The sequence below is a fragment of the Strigops habroptila genome, chromosome Z (genome assembly GCF_004027225.2).
Source record: "Strigops habroptila isolate Jane chromosome Z, bStrHab1.2.pri, whole genome shotgun sequence".
Taxonomy (NCBI): Eukaryota; Metazoa; Chordata; class Aves; order Psittaciformes; family Psittacidae; genus Strigops; species Strigops habroptila.
This window is the reverse complement of record NC_044302.2, coordinates 56,118,722-56,137,401: the sequence shown is the minus strand read 5'-3', so window position 1 is coordinate 56,137,401 and position 18,680 is coordinate 56,118,722. Positions and strand designations below refer to the sequence as shown.

The 18,680-nt window shown below is 42.2% G+C and overlaps 2 protein-coding genes across 11 annotated transcripts in view; one reads left to right on the top strand and one right to left on the bottom strand.

The window, feature by feature from the left end:
• The first annotated feature begins 700 nt into the window (after positions 1–700).
• On the top strand, positions 701–10,676 carry S1PR3 (sphingosine-1-phosphate receptor 3). Of its 4 annotated transcripts, XM_030470712.1 has the most exons (4): positions 722–771; positions 856–1,061; positions 6,190–7,505; positions 8,489–9,273. In XM_030470712.1, coding segments are annotated over exons 3-4 (1,137 nt in total). In that variant the 5' UTR covers positions 722–771; positions 856–1,061; positions 6,190–6,370; the 3' UTR covers positions 8,491–9,273. The 4 variants fall into 4 exon arrangements, with proteins under 4 accessions (XP_030326570.1, XP_030326572.1, XP_030326571.1 ...); XM_030470711.1 differs by having other exon boundaries at positions 856–1,044; positions 6,190–10,676; XM_030470709.1 differs by having other exon boundaries at positions 6,190–10,676.
• Positions 10,677–11,891: 1,215 nt separating this feature from the next.
• Positions 11,892–18,680, bottom strand: part of SHC3 (SHC adaptor protein 3) — a 63,007-nt gene continuing 56,218 nt past the window's right edge. For all 7 annotated transcript variants that reach the window (XM_030470192.1, XM_030470195.1, XM_030470196.1 and 4 more), the window contains one exon: positions 11,892–18,025. In XM_030470192.1, coding sequence (XP_030326052.1) covers positions 17,900–18,025 — 126 coding nt within the window. In that variant the 3' untranslated portion in view covers positions 11,892–17,899. The remainder of the gene's footprint in view (positions 18,026–18,680) is intronic.

Here is an 18,680-nt window from a genome sequence, read left to right as displayed (position 1 = left end):
AAGGGGTACCTTACTAAGAGCACACTGTCATTGGCAGCTCTGGGCCAAACCGGACATATTTTTCCCTGGAGTTTCTGCATGCTTCATCCATCTCAAGTTATCTGAAGATTAAGTTATCAGACACAGTGAGACAGAGGGGCAGACGCGGGCGGGGTAAACCTCACTCAAGCATGCTAACAGCTCGAGCTGAGTAAGGACTACCCAGAATTTCCTCCCTCCCCCTCGCACTTTTATGGACGTTACAAATACTCGGCGGCGGGCTCTGCCGTCTCACATTTCACTCCGGCCGCTCGGAACTCCTGGTGCTTCACCTGCGGCCGTGCCCCGACGGCAGCAGCTGCCTCGCTGGGGTTCTCCCTCGGCCCGGGGCCCAGGTCGCGGCTGAGCGGTGAGGGGCGTGGGGCGGGGTGAAGCGGGCCGGGCCGGGCCGGGCCAGGCCAGGCGAGGACCGCCGGAGCAGGGAGTGAACCCTGTCCGGGGACGACAGGGCGGCGCGGGAGCGGCGTGCCTCAGGCAGGACGTGGGGGGACGGGCGCGGGCGGGCGTGGAGGCGGAGAGAGGCCCGGAGGTGGGCCGCGCGGGCGGGCTGGGGTACCCCAGCGAGGCGGCTCGGGGCAGCGGCGGCGGGGCAGGGCCAGGGCGATCCCAGCCCCGCCTCTCCGGCCCCCGCCCGGCCCAGCTCAGCCCCGAGGGCCGAGCGGCGCCGTGCAGCCGGCGCGGTCGGATGGGGCGGCCGCACAGCGAGTGGGAGACTCGGCGGGGACGCAGCAGGTACTTCTCCTCTCCGAGCAGCCTCTTCCGCGGCCTGCCTGCACCCTTGTCCCGTGTCCCTGTGGTGCCTTCCCTCCCTTGCAGCCCGCCCGTCGGACCCGTCGGCGCTGCCCGCCCTCTGCGAGCGACAGGCGAGGTGTCCCCGGCCCGCAGGGTGTGCGGCCGCCACCGGACGTGCCAGGCGCCCGGGAGCGGCCAAAGCCGCCGCGCCCGCGGTTCCTTCGGGATATCACATAGAGGCGCAGCGGCGGGCACGGAGCTGCGGCGAGCTGGGTAGATATCCCAGGACTGTGAGTAAAGTTTCCCGTGTGGGACGGTTACTCCGCGGTCACGTCGGGGATGTTCCCGGGTCGCGTAGACGAGGTGTTTGTCACCGCAAAAAGTTGAGGTCGCTGCGGTTCTGGGAGTTTGCGAACGGAATCCTGGAGTTTGGCATGTGTGTGTGTGCGTGTGGGGAAGGATAGGTCGGGAGCGCTGGGTGAGCGGGGGAGAAGTAAATGTACCTTCCTTTAACGTGCAAGAATTAAACCAGCCAGGAGCTCCAGCGTGAGATACGCCTGTGTGCTGCTGGGAATTCCAAAATACAAACCGTTGTCTAAAATACAGAAGCCAAGAAAAATAACCATTTTTTAAAGGCTTTTCTGAAGCTGTAAGTTGCCAGCATATCCACTTCAAAAATAAAAAAACTCCTTAAAGTTTATTTGAGTTGTCCAAAACATTGTTCTGCAGCAGATGTTTGTTGTCTAAACTTCATTGCATCTAGCACAGCTTAATTTCAGAGTGGAAATGGGTACTGAAGTGTGCTGCTGCTCTCAGAAGTCTTTTCTGTTCTTACATTTAACACTACCGGGGTGCGCCTGATAAATTACACATTAACTTTTCATTTGGAAAGGCTTTACAACTAAATAAAGTGTACAAAAGTTTGGCTTCAGATGTGCAGATATTGTCTTTCCCTTTGCCATTTTTAAAATTGTCATTGGTGGCCAAGTGTAAGGCTGTGTGAAAGGAGAGAAAGAACTGCGATGTGTGTGGTAGTGGTGAAGGCCATTCAGTCTCTTTGGTCAAGTCTGTTCATGGATATTTGCAAGGCAGAAGAATACAATTCCGGCTGAATTACAGTGAGCATACTGAACACATAGGTCTTTGTAGGCAAAAGTAGATAGCGGAAAGCAAAGTCCTGGTGCTTTATTCTCACTTTCCTGTATTCTCTCACTCACTCTCACTTTATTCTCACAGTCTTTTTAACCACTCCTCTGCATTTTTTCAGCACAGAAATTTTGTAGGGGGTGACAGCTATGAGCAGTTCTCCGCATTGCCCTTGCATTTCTGCAGCAGAGCTGCAATCTGTGCAGGGCATGACGGACAGCTTACTACTTGTGCTTTATTCTCACTTGTTGCTTTGATTTCGGGATATCATGAAAATTGAGACAGCATGGCTTACTCTTTTGGAAATAGAAGTTTCCTCTTCTTCCAGCTATAAAGTATCCAGTGACTCATGAGATGGTAAAAGCCTTCAGCTCCCTGTGGAACTCTTGATAGGATACTGCTGCGAGCAGAGAGTGGAGATGTACTGGGGATGGTTGCTGAAGGGTTTTGCCATCCCCATCATCACAAGTTCCCTGTTGCCTCCTGGCAGTGGAAATTACACATTCCCAGAGGAAAATTGCATGTTGACTCCAACTGTCTTACTCAGGGCATTATCCGTGGGAAGCTGGTGAGAGGTATGGCCATGAGTCTCTGCCTGTACCTCTGCATGGTGGGGCTGGAGAGGGCAGTGGAGGTGTGCTTTGCCATGGGGCAGATGAAAGGGTCATGGCCTACTACACAGCATTGCCCTTTCTGTGGCACATGTGGCACAGGGATCATACAGACCCTGGTAGACCCTAAGGATGTGAGCCGTGGTGGAGAGCCCCTGCTCCAACCTGGAAGGATGCTCAACCATACTAAGATCTCTAACCACACTAATAGCTGTGAAAACACCAATGCAGAGTGGTGGGCAGGATTATTACCCAGGGGGGAATGTCATAGAGCTTGCTGATGGCCCCAGCTGTTCCCTTCATCCTTGGAACAGGGAGAACAAAGATCAGCCAAATAGCTGAAGGAGGTGACTGAATTGTCCTCCACTTCACCATGGTTCTTGACATCATACCACTGCCTTTATTTAAGTAATTTAGCAAACGCTGTTTTGGCCATCACATCCATAAGGAAGTATAGCCAGATTGCCCCACACTGCCGATAGGTTTACCTTTCTAGTGGTACCTGGTGGTGCAGCAATAGGGATCTGCTGGTTTGCTTTAGAGGGAATAAAACCGATTTCCAGTGGTGTCATCAAGAGCTTGATGTATTGAGGTACCTAGCCAAGGCAGTGCTCCACACACAGCATGCCACAGGCAGGCTCTTGAGGTCCTTTTTTTAATATTCCAAGCTGAGGGCCATACTTTGCAGCTAGTGGCTAGTCCTCTGTGAGACTGGGACAAAGATGTTTTAAGGAGTAAAACGTAGTGGTGTCAGGAAGCGGTAATGGGGATATTCCTAACCTGGCTGCTGCTGTCTTATTCTTGTAGTATACAAAAAACTGCAATTTTTCTAACTGTTGAAAAATGAGTGTGCTTTCTGAGTTACTGTCTGCGAAGCAGGAGGAAAACAAAAAAAAAAAGTAGTATGACTGAAAGATATTACCAGCAAGATAAGTTGCTGCCAGGAGAGAATAAATTTAATTTATTACATTATCTTTCAAGTGGCTTGTGCGTGATATTTATTCCCTGAGCATCCTGGCAAGTAATAGTGTTATAGTCTCCACTGTCATGCCAGTAGCCTGTCAGAGGCAAAGATTTACTTTTGTGATACTAATTTTGCTCAAATAATTTTAAGAGAAGAAGTAATTGCAAACAGTGGAAGAGACCTTGTGTGATTTCTTCTGATTGAGTGCATAGTCTTGCCTTCAGCCAGGGGAACTGGTATAGCACCATTATCTTTAGTGGACTCATGACAGTTTACAGCTGCTGAGTTGTGGCTGATAAAGACCTAAGTCTGGCATACAGTTTTCTTCACAGAAAGAAATGTATTTGTCCTTTGGTAGACCAATATGATAACTCTGCTTGGAAAATGGTTACAGAAACATTTATTTTGTTGCATTTGGTGCTCTTAAATGATAGGAATATGATTGAATATAATTCTGTCAGGCAGCCATCAGCCAGTCTGGTGAGTATGGCTAGTTGAACTATCATTAACAAATACTTTTCTAGTCAAATGTAATTGTTTATTTTACAGCGGAAAGCACTTGCAATGCATTGGATACAGTGGCATTTTGTTATAAGCCAATACAATGAAAGACAGTGATAGTTAATGTGATAACAGTGTGCAGATTATAACTGAATTATAGTTAGATTGAACCTTCGCTGAGGTGAAGTCATTCTGCTGAAGAGCTTCACTGTTACCATGCTTCAGAAAAGAGGTCCAAAACTCAAGGGCCCAGTTCTGCTCATGGGAAATTAATGAGGTGATTGCTGTCATCTTCAGAGTAAAAAACGCTGAGAACACAAAGCAACAGCCGTGTTTCTTGGGTAATATGTCTTTTCCAGTGGGTCTGTTCAGCAGAATGATTTGCACCTAAGAGCTAGAATGGGACAATAATAATTATAATGATGATGAAAATTATAATAATGGGTAAATGGTAAATTATTTGCTCAGAAAATAATTATAAAACATCCTGCATGCACTAAAAAATTCAAGTCAATTCACTGTAGGCTTTTGTCAGATTACTTCTTTTCTGATGGAGATAACCCAGGAAAAGGGAGGGTAAGAAAACGTGAGAATGAGTGTGGGTCATCCTTTCAATCTCTTTACATTCATCTGGGGCATGGTTTGCTCCTCCCTTCTTCCAGAAGGCACTTAGAAATCCATCTCCCACTTTCAAGTGCCCAAAACGGAGTGCAGAACAAGGTTTTGTGATCTTAAGAAACCTGTATATAGAATCATAGGATCATAAAATGGTTTGGGTTGGAAGGGACCTTAAATATCATCTGGTTCCAACCCCTGTTTTGGGAAATGCTCATGACCTTTGAGTAAATAAAAGGTAAGGTCAGGAGCTCTAGCTCCTAAAAAGTTCCCTAAACTTAGATACTTAATTTTGGGCCAGTGGAAAGTGTTCTGCCATCCAGCACAACTTTTTGTTTTCTAACCTTTCCCATAAAAAGAAAAAAACAAGTAAATCTTTACAGATTTGGTTCACATTGAACCAGTTCTCTCCTCATCCTGATTTTTATCCTGATTTGGTTACCAACCTGAAAAATTGGCTATCCATTCATCCGTAGGACATACATTGGGAAATGAGCACTGATTCTCATTGAAGTATGCAGCAACTAAACTAGCATTTCTGGTAAAACAGTGAGTTCGTGTGACATCATCTGATACTTTTACAAAGCTGTGCAGGTCTCTTGTGATATTTATATATGGCAGTGGAAAAAAGACAACCAGGAGGATCTGCTGCTAAAATGCAACTTGTCCGCAATGCAAAATGCACAAGTCCACAATGTGGACTTGTGGAAAATGCAAAAAGTCCACAAGAAAACACTGCAGTCAGTCTAAGTCATAACTTAAAGAAAAGCAGAAGTAAATTGAGAAGGACAATTCAAGTTGTTACAACTCTTTTTTATTAAACCTCCCCCAACATTAAACATGTGTCTTGTATAGGCATGCAAAGAAAAAGAAGGAAAAAAAAAGTGAACCATAAAGAAAAGCAATACTTACGGAGATGTGACTCGCTATGTTTATTTTAAAAGGGGTAGCAGAAATCCAACTAATTTGAATGGGGAGTAGGATTGATTTTATGATGACTGGCCTTCAGAGAATCTCCTTAATCATAAATACCATAATTTTGTACCATTAGCAGTGAGAAGTTATTTTAGCCGTTGGTATCACGCACACTGGCATCAAAACTTGACACCAACTTTCTCAGGGTCTTTGCTACCTTAAGTCTGCATGGGGAACAAGGACAAGCTTAGAAAGCAGTGAGTTTGCTCTGGTGCTTTTGGTAGCACCACGTACAGTTAGGTCCTTTTGAGAAGGAGTGAGTCGGTTGCTGTGCATGCTGGGGCTTGCTGGAACTGTTTGCTAATCCTTCTCACCACTCCTCTGCATTTTTTCAGCATGGAAATTTTGTAGGGGAAAACACCTATGAGCAGTTCTCCACATTGCCCTTGCATTTCTGCAGCAGAGCTTCATCCGTGCAGAGCATGGCAGACAGCTTACCCACAGCTACCTTGATAAACATGCAGCAGTGCTAGTCCTTGCTGTCCCATCACTGCCAGCATCCCTTTTGGCTCCTGGGTGTATGTTACAGCTTGAGCACCCACATAGGCCATGGGTGACATGGAAGGACAGTGAGATTTATGTTGCATCTTTTGATTTTCTTTTCAGAGCCTGGTTTGGGAGCCAGTCTCCCAAATTAATATGCAAAAGTGGCTGGAGCTGGGGATCCACACCGCCTGCCCAGGGGAGTGCTTGGAGGAACGTGTCTTGATCTCCCTCTTGTGGAAAGTTATCGAAACTAAATTCTCGTGATACTGAAAAAGAGAAATCCAGTATAGTCAAACAAACGATGGCAGCAGTTACCGAGCCAGCTGATGCTCTTGTCAGCCCTCAAGGAAGTGAAGAGATGGACTCTCTGATTGTACTGCATTATAATTACACAGGAAAACTTATTTTAAGGGAAAAGGCAACGGATAATGTAGACTTGCCCACTGTTGCATTTCTGATCCTGTGTAGTTTCATAGTCCTGGAAAACTTAATGGTGTTGATTGCCATATGGAAAAACAATAAATTTCACAACCGCATGTACTTTTTTATAGGCAATCTAGCTCTCTGTGATCTTCTAGCTGGAGTTGTTTACAAAGTAAACATTCTTATGTCTGGGAAGAAAACTCTGAGCTTGTCCTCCACAATCTGGTTCATTAGAGAAGGCAGCATGTTTGTTGCCCTGGGAGCCTCCACTTTCAGCCTTCTAGCAATAGCTATTGAGCGCCATTTGACCATGATTAAAATGAGGCCTTACGATGCAAATAAGAAGTACAGAGTGTTCCTTCTCATTGGTACCTGCTGGCTTATTTCAATTTCCTTGGGTGCCTTACCCATCCTCGGCTGGAACTGTATAAACAACTTACCAGATTGCTCAACAATTTTGCCTCTGTACTCCAAGAAGTATGTTGTGTTCTGCATTAGTATCTTCATAGCCATTTTGGTTGCCATTGTCATCCTTTATGCACGTATCTACATCCTGGTAAAGTCCAGCAGTCGTAATGTCACTAACCACAATAACTCGGAGCGGTCCATGGCACTCCTTAGGACTGTCGTGATCGTTGTCAGTGTTTTCATCGCTTGTTGGTCTCCGCTGTTCATCCTGTTCCTCATCGATGTGGCCTGCAGAGTCAGGGAGTGCTCTATCTTGTACAAAGCCAACTGGTTTATTGCTTTGGCAGTTATCAATTCTGCAATGAACCCCATCATCTACACTCTGGCCAGCAAGGAAATGCGTCGGGCTTTCTTTCGCCTTGTTTGTGGTTGCCTAGTGAAATCCAAGGTGTCCAGGTCTTTGCCTGTTCAGCCCACACCAGATCACAGTCGAAGTAAATCCAGCAGCAGCAATGCCCAGAAGCCAAAGGAAGATTTCCCACCAAAGAAAATTCCCTCATGTATTGCTGAGAAAAATGAATCTTCATTTCACAATGGAAACATCTGTAAGTAAAGGACTTCTTGAGACAAATACCTTTCTGTGGCTTTTAGGTTGGAACTACAAGTGTAGTTTAAGTACTCATGCACTTAAGCCACAGGGGAAAACACTAACCATTTATTTAACTTTGAGAACATTTTTATCAATAATCATTTGCTTTGGGTGTTCATTCAGTAACACACCCAATTCAGAAAAACCCTTTCATTCTACCCAACAGCCAGGACAGAGTCCATGTACATCTAATGATACTGTGCATCATGATGGCATTGCATGATAAGGCTGCGTTTGGCACAGCCTGATCTTGCAAGACATCAACAAAACCTGTTAGAAACTTAAGCATTCACTAAACACTGATGATGATTGGAAAATAATTGCTGACTGGGAGAGAAGCTCATTACGTATGTTGGTGATTATAGTTCTTTATACGTATCTTGCTGTTATGTTAATGGCCGTATATGTATGTGGCATAAATAGCTGTATGTTTGTACAATTCCTTACTAAAAAGTCATCATTTGGAAGAAGTTTACACTATGCTAAACATTGTATTGCAGTATACAGTGTAAAGTGACAAATTATACAAATAGATGTGTTTCAATGGGGATATTTGAAATGAAGTAGTAGCTTTTAACTGACAGGAACTTTAACATGTCATATCAATGCAGTATTTTTATTTTTTTCACTGTTATTCAGACTTTTCATGTTTAGTGAAAGACAACATGACAGTTGTCACTGTGGCATTTCACAACTTACTTTAAACAAGCAGTAGTAAATAACCACGGAGAGAGGCTATATACGTTCACTATTTAAATTAGTTAAAATGTGACTATACATGTGTATCAAGTGTATGTACTGTTGCAATGCATATATTTTTACTTACTATTTCCAATGTATTTAAAAATGTATGGCAAACCTATGTAAACCTGCGTACATTGTGAATGCACTACCTGAGCTGAGATTCTTTAGTTCTGAAACAGAGACGTATCATTTCAGAAAACAGTGAACCACAACGGGTCCCTGTGGAGTTCCTTCTTTTCTGTCCAGGCACTACCACAGCATGGGAATGCATTAGAAATTCTCCTTGGAAAGAAGTTCAGGCAGTGGGACAAGATCCCATTTTCTGGCAGTGGGACTCCACGCTTCTACTGTCTCTGGGCACTTTTGCAAATACAAGAGTGAAGATGCGGTACAATGGGATCATCCCTTTATACCTGACCCTGCCTTGGATCTGGAATGAAAGCCTGTTTAGTTTGAAGACCTGGAGCCCCAGACTTATTGACAGGCTGTTCCAGAGAAACCTGTATAAATGCAGCTTTATGGTTCATCAGTGCCTTACCAGCCTCAGTACAGGATGGTGTTCAGCGTCAAAGGGATTTCCTGAGACCTAGAGCCATTAATGCTTCATAAACATCTTGTTTCAAATCACCATGAAAGTGGCCCATGGTATTCCATCAACAGTACTTTATGGCTGGAGGCTTCGGTGGACGTTGACGGGAAATTCTGAGACTGGTTTCCATTCTCTTTTAGTAAGAACGTAAGCATCTAACTTTATTAGGGTCTTTCAAGGATTTGTGTTTAATGTCTCAAACCACACCTTGCCTTATGCACAATAAGAAGTAGTTGAGGCTTTTTAGTACACAGCCTGCACAGCTTGGAAGAGCTCACCCTTAGATTTACTCCGGTCTTAAACATTTAAAGCAGCAGCATTAGTCTTTCCAAGTATGTACAATGTATAATGTGTGTAGCAAAAGCCTTTCATTTTAAAGAATGAAATTAAATTTAGCGGTTTGCATTGTGATTATCTTTTACAAGTTAACAGTTTGCTTGTAAATGTTTTATGCTGTTAGGTGTAAGAACAAAAAAACTGTATTTGAATGAAATAACTGTGAAAAAGAGTATTAAATATGACATAATTTCTACTAAAAATGTTGAAAAGCAGTGCACTTAAGAAAAAGCTAAGCTAAGCGTGATATAACTGTATGAACTGCAGATAGAGGGCTGGGTCAGCATCTCTGTAGCTTTGAGAAACAGAGCTGACATTGCATTGCCCTGGCTTGCTTAGGTTTTTAGATCTTATAGTGTTATTTGGCTGTATTTTCAGTGTCGAAGTTCTCCTCTGAACTTGTGTCTTTGAAAACTGCAGCTAAAATATTTGTATACTTCTAAGAGTTAGTGCACGAGGTGATGGCACGTGGCAGCATTCCTTGCTATTGTAGAGAAAGGCCTTAGTAGCACAGCGGTTTGAGAAAACATTGTGGCTGACCCCAAATCAACTCTCATGTCAAGGATGTTACGCAATTCTCACTACTTAGGTAAAAAAAAGTAGAAGAACTTTAAAAGTCAAAGTCCAAAAACATGCACATAAAAGTTACTTTTAACATCTGGAGTCCAGCATTAGCTATTGTCAGAGTTGATGCAAGGTACAAGTAATGCAAGCAACTCCATTGTTGGAGGCCATGCGATTGCATGTCAGTGCAAAAACCTTTCACTCTGCTTTGATTTCCTTCTCTTATTCTGGAGCTGTGGGGATATTTTATTAGTTCACTACCCTGCTGTACTTGAAGCAGGCTCCTAAGATTCATAGGTTCACATGTAACACTGATAGTATAATTTGCCAAGTATTTAGGACTAAAGAGAAAAAGACTGTTATGGATATATATCACAGTGGGATGTACCCACTTAAGACTGTTAGGTAAAGCACGGATCCTGGAAGATTTGTGAGCAAAATTTTAAAGCAGGATGAAGTCAAGGGCTTAACAGCAGTGGACCATAAACAATCAGGAAGATATCCTATCCTTGAAGCTGTAAAAGATGGAAAATATCTTATTGCACACTAAAACATTAGAAAATTCTTCAAAGGACATCCTAGAATCCAAGCTTTTTATCATCTAGGCTGATTTGAGCATGCAAGGAACTGAATCAGGTCTCCCTTTCTCAATTGGTTTTATGCGGAGCAAAAGCTACAAAGGAGGTATTTTATTCATATTATTTCATGAATTGGAATATTTATTTAGATTCTGGATTACAAAAGAAATGCAAATCAAAGCACTTAAGGAGAAAAAAAAAGCTTTCACAAGAATCTTTCCAAAAGTCTTTTATTGCCAACAGTCTTGCAGAGCATTTTCAACTCATTAGGTACCATAAACATTTTGAAAACTTTTAATTAAACCTTTAAACCAAAGTTGTGTAGCAGTCGTTTTTCAAAGAACTTTAAAGAATGCTTAGGCCTTTTATGGAAAACATGCGCTGTCACACTGGGTGTTGTGCCTATGGGAATGCCGTGCAGCCGAAGGTGGTAGGTTCTGCCTCCATTGTCCCTGGGCCAGATGAAGGCTTTGCCCTGCTTTCCTGGGAGTGGGCTCGGTCCCTGGGCTCACCTCTTCCGAGGGCTGTCTGTTCTGGCAGCACCGCTCACAGCGGCTCCCTTGGGAAGGCACATTTTACAAGCAGAGGCTGTGTTTGGGGTGTTGCGAGATATGCTGGCATCCACTCTGGGTAGTGCCACCGACACAACCAAGGGCACAGCTTGGACCCTTGACATGAGGGGAGCTGTGGACCTCGTGACCGCCCTGTGCCTGGAGACGTTGCCTTCTCATGGCAGGCAGGCACGGCAGCAGTGACCACCGGTTTCTGCTTGGCCACCATTAGCTGTGAGGCTTGCAGCAACCCTGAGGCCCATCCCTCAGGTGTGAGGGACAGTGAGCGAGCGGCTGCGTGGTTCTGAGTTACTGGCTGGGCTTAAACCATGACAGGCCTCCCTGTACCCAGAGTGGCATGGAGACACCATGCAGAGGCATGCAGAGGTGTCCTGGTGCCCATGCTGCCTTCAGAGCTGCATTTATTCTCCCCAAGAGCAGCATAGCTTCCCAGGGCAACCCCAGGCTCGGCTTTTCTTCAAGCAGGTAACAGGGAAGGGCTTCTACAAGTTGACATTCAGGTGGCGAAGGAAGGTGATTTTGGGAACATCAGTCCAGCTAAGCTCCCTTCTGACGTGGAGCCCTTCTCCCCTCCACAATCCACTAAATAGCTGCTTTTGCATGGACCTTATCCTTGGATTCACTCTCCATGGAACGACCATGGAGTGAGCTACCCTTGGCTACCCTCACCTATTCAGTATGCCAAGCAGGAAACCTGCGTTTTCAGGAGACAGCATCATCTGGCCCAGAAAGAGGGCCTCTACGAGCAATTACTTGCGTCATGAAAATGGTACTTGTTGAAAATGAACTCAAGGAAATCAGTGTTACTTCTGCCAAAGTAAGTAGAGATCCTCTGGTGTAAAGTAAGTGTAACGGAGTTCAAGCTCCTCATTTGCCATTTGGTCCTCTGAGAGCTTTTATCCCTGTTTCTACTGAGACAAGCATTTCATTGACTTATTAATATCCAATATCCAGGTAAACTTTGTAGAATTTCATTTATTGTGCTACAAAATGGGCATCACTTCAGGTAAACTAAAAAAAAAAACCAAAACACACAAACCCCCCAAAAACCCAGCAACAAACAAACCACAAAAAAAAATGGGCATAGGAGGAATGGCTCAAGCTCACTTTGCATGCATTTCATTCTGACAGTAGTGCTCATTATTTTATTACTTTGGTTAATCATATACAAACTGAATAATCAGAAAACAGTTGTATAACACTTATGTTCAAAATTCTGTTGCTCAAAACTTGCCTCCTTAGCCAGAATACCACAATCAGCAGACAGGCAAGAACTTGAGATTCACAAAAGTGGTTGGGAATATAAACGATCACAATATTTCCACATACATTATTTTTTCTGCAATTCTCAGTTAAAAATGTTTCTAAAAGTAACAAATATTAATAAATAAAAAATGTACAGTCAAACTCCCTTTCACAGCAAAATAGCCACTTTTTTGTTTTGTTGTTGCTGCTCACACAATGCAAAGAAAAACATTTACCTCAAAAGGAGAAGCCTGGCTTCTTTTGAGGTTTAACTCTGCAGGACTTTACTGAAAAGCAATTATCACACCAATTCAGCCACAAAGGACACAAATATATACCAATTATAATCTTTACATTCTTCGCTTAATAAAATTTCACTTATTTTGCATAAATATATGCCCAGGTGTGTTCGGTGGGTTTTGCCTCATTGGAAAAGGAAAGGAGGACTGCTGGAAAAAGTTGTCATTTGACCTGTATGTTATTTTACCTTCATGATAGTTACATAAAATGTAGATCTGCATCTTAATCTCAAATCTGAGGCTACCTTCCTTTTCTGAGTCATCCATGCTGTCTCCCACAAAGTGGGGTAGCAGAATGAGTCACCCAGCTTTAGCTTTTTAATTCCTTCCTTTGGTTTCCATGGCCTGTTCTGTTGTCAAAAAAGGTTTAAAAACTCTTTATGTGGAACTTTTGCTAGAAATGTGCAGCTCTGAAATCTTAGCCCCCTTACCAAGACAAAAAAAATGCCCCACTTTTTCTCAGTGGAAGCCATACAAGATGCTTATGTTGAAGTACGCAGAAAAACAGATCAGGTCTTATGAACGTTAAGTGTCCCAAAAAGAGATGTGCGGTAGTCATTGCCTAGGTATTTTGCAGTTCCCATTAGTGGCTTATATGCCTATTAGCTGGTGTTTCCAGGCTTCACATTTCTTATCCCTGGGGTTTTCTCTGCCAAGACAGCTTTCCATCCCTTATCCAAGCCTCTGGTTAACTGCAGGCAAATTGTATTTCCATGTTATCTTCTCCATAGGCCTGCCCTCATTCCAGCTGCATCCAATGAAGATGTGGGCAAGGTCCACAGAGACTGTGTCTGAGTTAGTAGAGTAAGCACAGCTGAGCACAAAGCTCTTACTGGGAATTTCCCCATCTCCTGACAGTTTTGAGCAACCATAGATTTGTGGAGAGTGCAACCCTAGGTTCAAGCAACAAGACCATGCAAATCAACCTATTTGTGACAGTAGACTAAGGTAAACCTGAATTTGGATTTCATGCAGGCATATTTTGAAAATGTCTGAAAGATAAAATGGGAAGTATGTCTGTTACTTCAGCTTAGACTTCGTTTATGCAAATATGGTTTACTTAATATAAATGCTTGGTTCTACCACTTACTTCAGATAGACGCTGGATGCTAAGAACAAAGGCTTGGAAACAGGATTCATCACCTTTTGTTAGAACATTCACAAGTTCCAAATTTCCCCTTTAGAGCTGCAAATATCCCGGAGGCTGCAAAACTCTAAGTTTTCAAACGGAGCATTTGCTTCTTACAAATATCTAAATATGCATCAATTCTATTATGAATACATTGTAGCTGGCATCTGGCACTTGATGTGCCAGCAGCAATCACACTGTGGTATACATTTTTTTAAATTCTTCACATCTTACTGCACAACATGGTGCCTGGGGACCACGATGACAAGGAATGTGAGCATATTATTCCGCAGAGCATAAAAAGAATGAAGCCAGGATATAAAAAATCTAGTGCTGGCAGGTGACAGTTGCCACACTGTTAGTAAATATTTTCTTCTGGTGACAGTGTGCAATTTGCGCTCAAATCCTGGTCTCAAGACTATGTTCTTTGTTCAAGCTTTTACTGAACATGTGTGGCAGAGGTTTCTGGCAGAACAAGTGTTATCTCCCTTTGATAACCCTGTAGGATGTGGGGGGAAGCTACTGTATATCCTTCTATCCTCACTGTGTATGCAAAGCCCTGGGCAAGGAGGCAGGCAGTAAGCCATGGAAATTCTGTCTCCTCCTACAGTCTCCACCCAGCCATGGCCGATTTGAACATCCTCTTCTTGCATTAGGGAAGGAAACCTGGGGAGCCCTCACTCTGAACAAACTCCCATTGCAGTCAGAAGATAATTCAGTTTTCAAATTGCATTTCCTACGTTTGAGGTTTCAGTGCTTCTGAAGCATCTGAAGTAACTGAAAGTTTGGGAATGCAACTGTACCTCAATATCCAGTCTATCACTGCCAGTCACACTGGAAATTTTTATTATCCTAGTATTCATTCTAGATCTACAATAAAAAGAATCAGAAGCATTTGGTTCACTTCTGAAAGTTCTTTGTTTGGAGGAATCGAACGTGTTTTCATTGCCCAGAATTCACATAGTTGCAATACAGCTGGAATCAAAACTGATAATCAGATAATACTCGAAATCAATGTAGTCAGTCTTGCAGGATATTTAGAGTTTCAGTTCTGACTGCTCAGGTCTCCCCTGGGAAAAATCAAAGGATACCATAATATTGTCTAAACTCAGTGGTTTCTATTGCGTCTAGTAAATTTGTTCATTCAAGTAAAATCCCCCTTCTTGAAGTCACAGTACTGAATTATCACCAGCAAGTGTCCAGCCCTTAGGACTGCATAAAAGAGAGTAAAAACAAAAGGTGGGGGGACTCAAAACCGAAGGTAAACATTAAAAGGCTCAAATTATTATGCTGTCAGAAGTCTGGTTTTCAGCCAACTGCACAGCATTTGAGCCCATCTCATAACTTCTACATCTCTTAAATTGCTGACAGTATTAGCTCCTCATAGAAATGAGCCCTGCTTCTCTAGCAGGTTCAATTAGCTCTTGTTGAGCTCTAACGAAAACAGGTTTGGAACTGCTATCCAAATGGCTATGCAGATTTTACACCATTTTCATGTAGGGGAAAGCCAAACCTACCAGAGCAACAGTGACAAAAAGCAATGGCAGGATTCACAAAAGGAGCATTCATTGGCCCACATGCCCCTTCTTCCTTGGCAGCTTTGAGATCATTTGGTTCTCAGTGATTTAGAAAAGCCTCTGGATCATCACACCTGGCCAGACAGGATCTGCTGGCCCATTGCGGCAGCAAGGGCACTGTCACAGCCCAAAGGTGCTACCGTTACCTAGGGCCAAACTTCATCTGATTAAGCTATGGGTAACATTTGCATCATCAATGGGCATGGTGAGCTGGGCAAATTGGCTGTGCTGACAGAGCAGCTTAAAACAGCCACATTTTCCTGGAGGCAGAGTTTGTGAAATGTAGTCTGGGAAATTAAATATTTCTGTCAAGCTGTTTCACTTTGTGTCTCCTTGCCACCTGCTTTAATTTCCAAAACATGCAGCTAGGTGGCTGCTAAGTTATTAAAGATGGTAAAAAAAAATAGATTCTTATTTCTGTGTATATTTAGTGCCTTCATTCATACACCCATATCTTGTCACATTTTTCCAGGCATACACTGACAGGGTATTTAGGAATCTAAAACTGACATAGGCAGCAGGTGGGATTTTTGAAGGCACCTAAGGGGGTTTGGCACCTGGTTCTTATTGAAGTGATAGACAACATTCAAAGTGAAAAAGAGGCCTTCTCCTATAGTTAATGATATCACCCTAAACACTTTCCAGGACATGGCTATAGGGAGATGGGAGCATGATATGACAAATATTATACATGACAAAAAAGGTGCCAACTTCAAGCCGGAATATGGTGAGACACGGATGGTCTTAAATAAAGTAGTTTTGATGAATACTGCTTTGGGGTATAAGATCTCCTCATGTTCCCTTGCAATTTTCAACCTGGTAAAAGGACAACCCAAATGTTAAGAATTCCACTAGCCTCAGCGCCATACTAATTTGGGTTGCAATGCAGCATTTAATTTCTTTCCTTTGCTCTCAGCTCCCACACAGATCTAGAAATAACAACTAATTAGTATTCGCAATAAAATTAATCACAAGCATTTGTTTCACTAATGTCATAGTTTGGCTTCTGAATGTCTTGAATAAAAAATTGTATTTGTCTTGAATAAAAAAGTGTATTTTTATTCACTGCTCATATGATTCGTCTTAGGTGCCTCAATCGTTTTTGTTCTTGAAATCAAGCAAAACCAAACTTCCCAAGTTGCAACTTCACGATATTTCAAAACAGACGATATGGGCAAAATATTTCAGAATTTTAATAAGATGATCCTACCTGAATGAATCATTCAGTCAGTTCGCTTGTAGTCTGACAAATTTTTAAACTTAGCAAATTCTGAAAACCAAATCTAAGTAGATTTAAGTATTGACTACTTCAAGGTAGGCAGGTGCTTAACCTAGACTTACCCTGCTGAGTCACAGCCTTTATGAATCAGGTCTGAAGATTTGATTTGAGATACTGGTGCTAGAGACAACCTTGGAACACTGAAGGCTAAATCCTCACTCTGGCACAAACTTTGCCTTTATAGGAACTATGTCTATTGAATTTGGCTTCTGATAAGCTTTGTAAATAGGAAAATAACTTCATGTAGTGCTTTCATTTGAATAGTACAAATCTTTCTAAAAACCTTTCCCAGTACCAAAAGCCAAGGACATTTCTGCTAGAAATGCATCTTTAGTACATGTGTATTTCCAACTTGATATTTACAGAAAAGCAGTATATTTGCAATACCTATCACTTGCTGAAGGCCAAAGTGAAGGCTTTGGTAGGCAAATGCAAATGGCCACTGAGTCATGATAGTTTTCACTGTTTATAAGAAGAAAAGATTTTTCAGTTATGCCTCTGAACAACCATGTACATCTTGTATTAAACCTATTAAACACAAGTTATTTGAACTTGCCTAATCGGTATGTAACATCTCATTGGAGACTGGTAGTCAAGGACACCTAGATCTTCACTATAAGCAGAGAACTACTTACAAATAGCCTTAGCACTCAAATTAATAAATTAAAGTTACTGAATATTGTTATATTATCATTAGAAAAATCAAGCGCACACACTTTATACACAGAGAGGTCACACAAAATCATTGTTAAAGCAAGATACAAATGTTTTGAGTAGCATCATATAAGAATTCAAACTTGACATCAGAAAGATAAAATGATTTTGATATCAGTGACACTGAATAATGCTTTTAAAAATAATTTTATGCTAAATTTCTGAGTCGGAATACTAACTGCTAAATTCAGACTCCTTCCATGGTTAACCAGCATAATCCACCTGTTATCCCCATAGTTGTGCTTCTTAGGTAAAAGCAGAAATAAGATTCCCAATATTTATTTCTCAAGAAATTGAGACTGAAGAATTCCATTTTTATCTGAACAATTACAATTGGAATTTTTCTTCTGGTAAAAACACATGGCACAGAAGATAGTTCTATACCATCAACAGACCGACTTGAAAAATATAAATATATATTGTATTTATATATATATAATGTGTATATATACACTATCAATATTCACATTAGAGAATCTGAACAATTTCATTTAAATTACTTTTTAAGAAAGCCTTCTGCTGTGACTTCATGTCTACATAAAGCATTGAGAATTTTCAAGTGTACCATGTGAAATGGGGCTTCTTAAACCTAAAGAAAACATACTGGTGAAATATATGTGAATATCCATAATTTTTTTAATGTACATGGGGTTTTTTTCAGATCTGCAATTTCTACGAGTTATAGCTTACAAATTACAAAAACTGAAATAGTTATCTGGAGTCACTACTTCTTCTCAGCAGGCTGCTGCAGACAGAGTTCACTCCCAGAAGAAACTATTGGCAAATTATTCTCAAGATGATGATTGATGAGGTGACTTATGCTGTCAAAGACACGATCTTTTGTACGAACCTTCAAAAAAAGGATGCAAGAAGATAAATTAAAGAGCGAAATACTTTTTCCCTTAACTTCACACCAAAATTCTGTAAGAATAAAATCTACCATGTTTTAGAGACTCATCCCTTTTGTACCAAAATCAGTGGAAATTTGGCGTTTCTGGAGCTTTTGTCTCTTACTCCCTCTATTTTCTCCAAACAGATATTTTGCATGCTACCTATGGGCCAGTCTACTTCTATTACTCTTTCTGAATAGGTCAGCTCGAAAACTTTCTGCACAACATTTTGTTTCACTGTAAGTTGGGGTTTCAGATCAAATTTTCCTCTTCAAGAGACCACCTGCTCCCTTAAAGTGTTTTCACCTTTTCATTAGAAAGAGTTGCCCTTCCAGAGATGCCAGAACCCAGCTTCTCCATGTGCCTCAGCATCTTTGTGCTTTCCTTCTTCTTCAGGTGCTGGAAAATTCCTTTCCCCAAAAGTGATCCAGCCACCACGTGTGCTTGGCTCAGGTTTGCCCCATGCTGCACAGTACACCCCCATGCCTTTGAAACCAAAACAGTTCAAGGCAGGGGACATCATTTTTCTAGCCTATTTACCAGCCTTCTGCACCAGCATCCTGCTAAGCAAATTATTATACCCATAATAAGAGGAAATTAATTTTGCAAGATAAA

Bases quoted from the DNA above. Each gene is read 5' to 3' on its own strand.
- S1PR3 (XM_030470710.1), top strand. From the start codon at position 6,371: ATGGCAGCAGTTACCGAGCCAGCTGATGCTCTTGTCAGCCCTCAAGGA.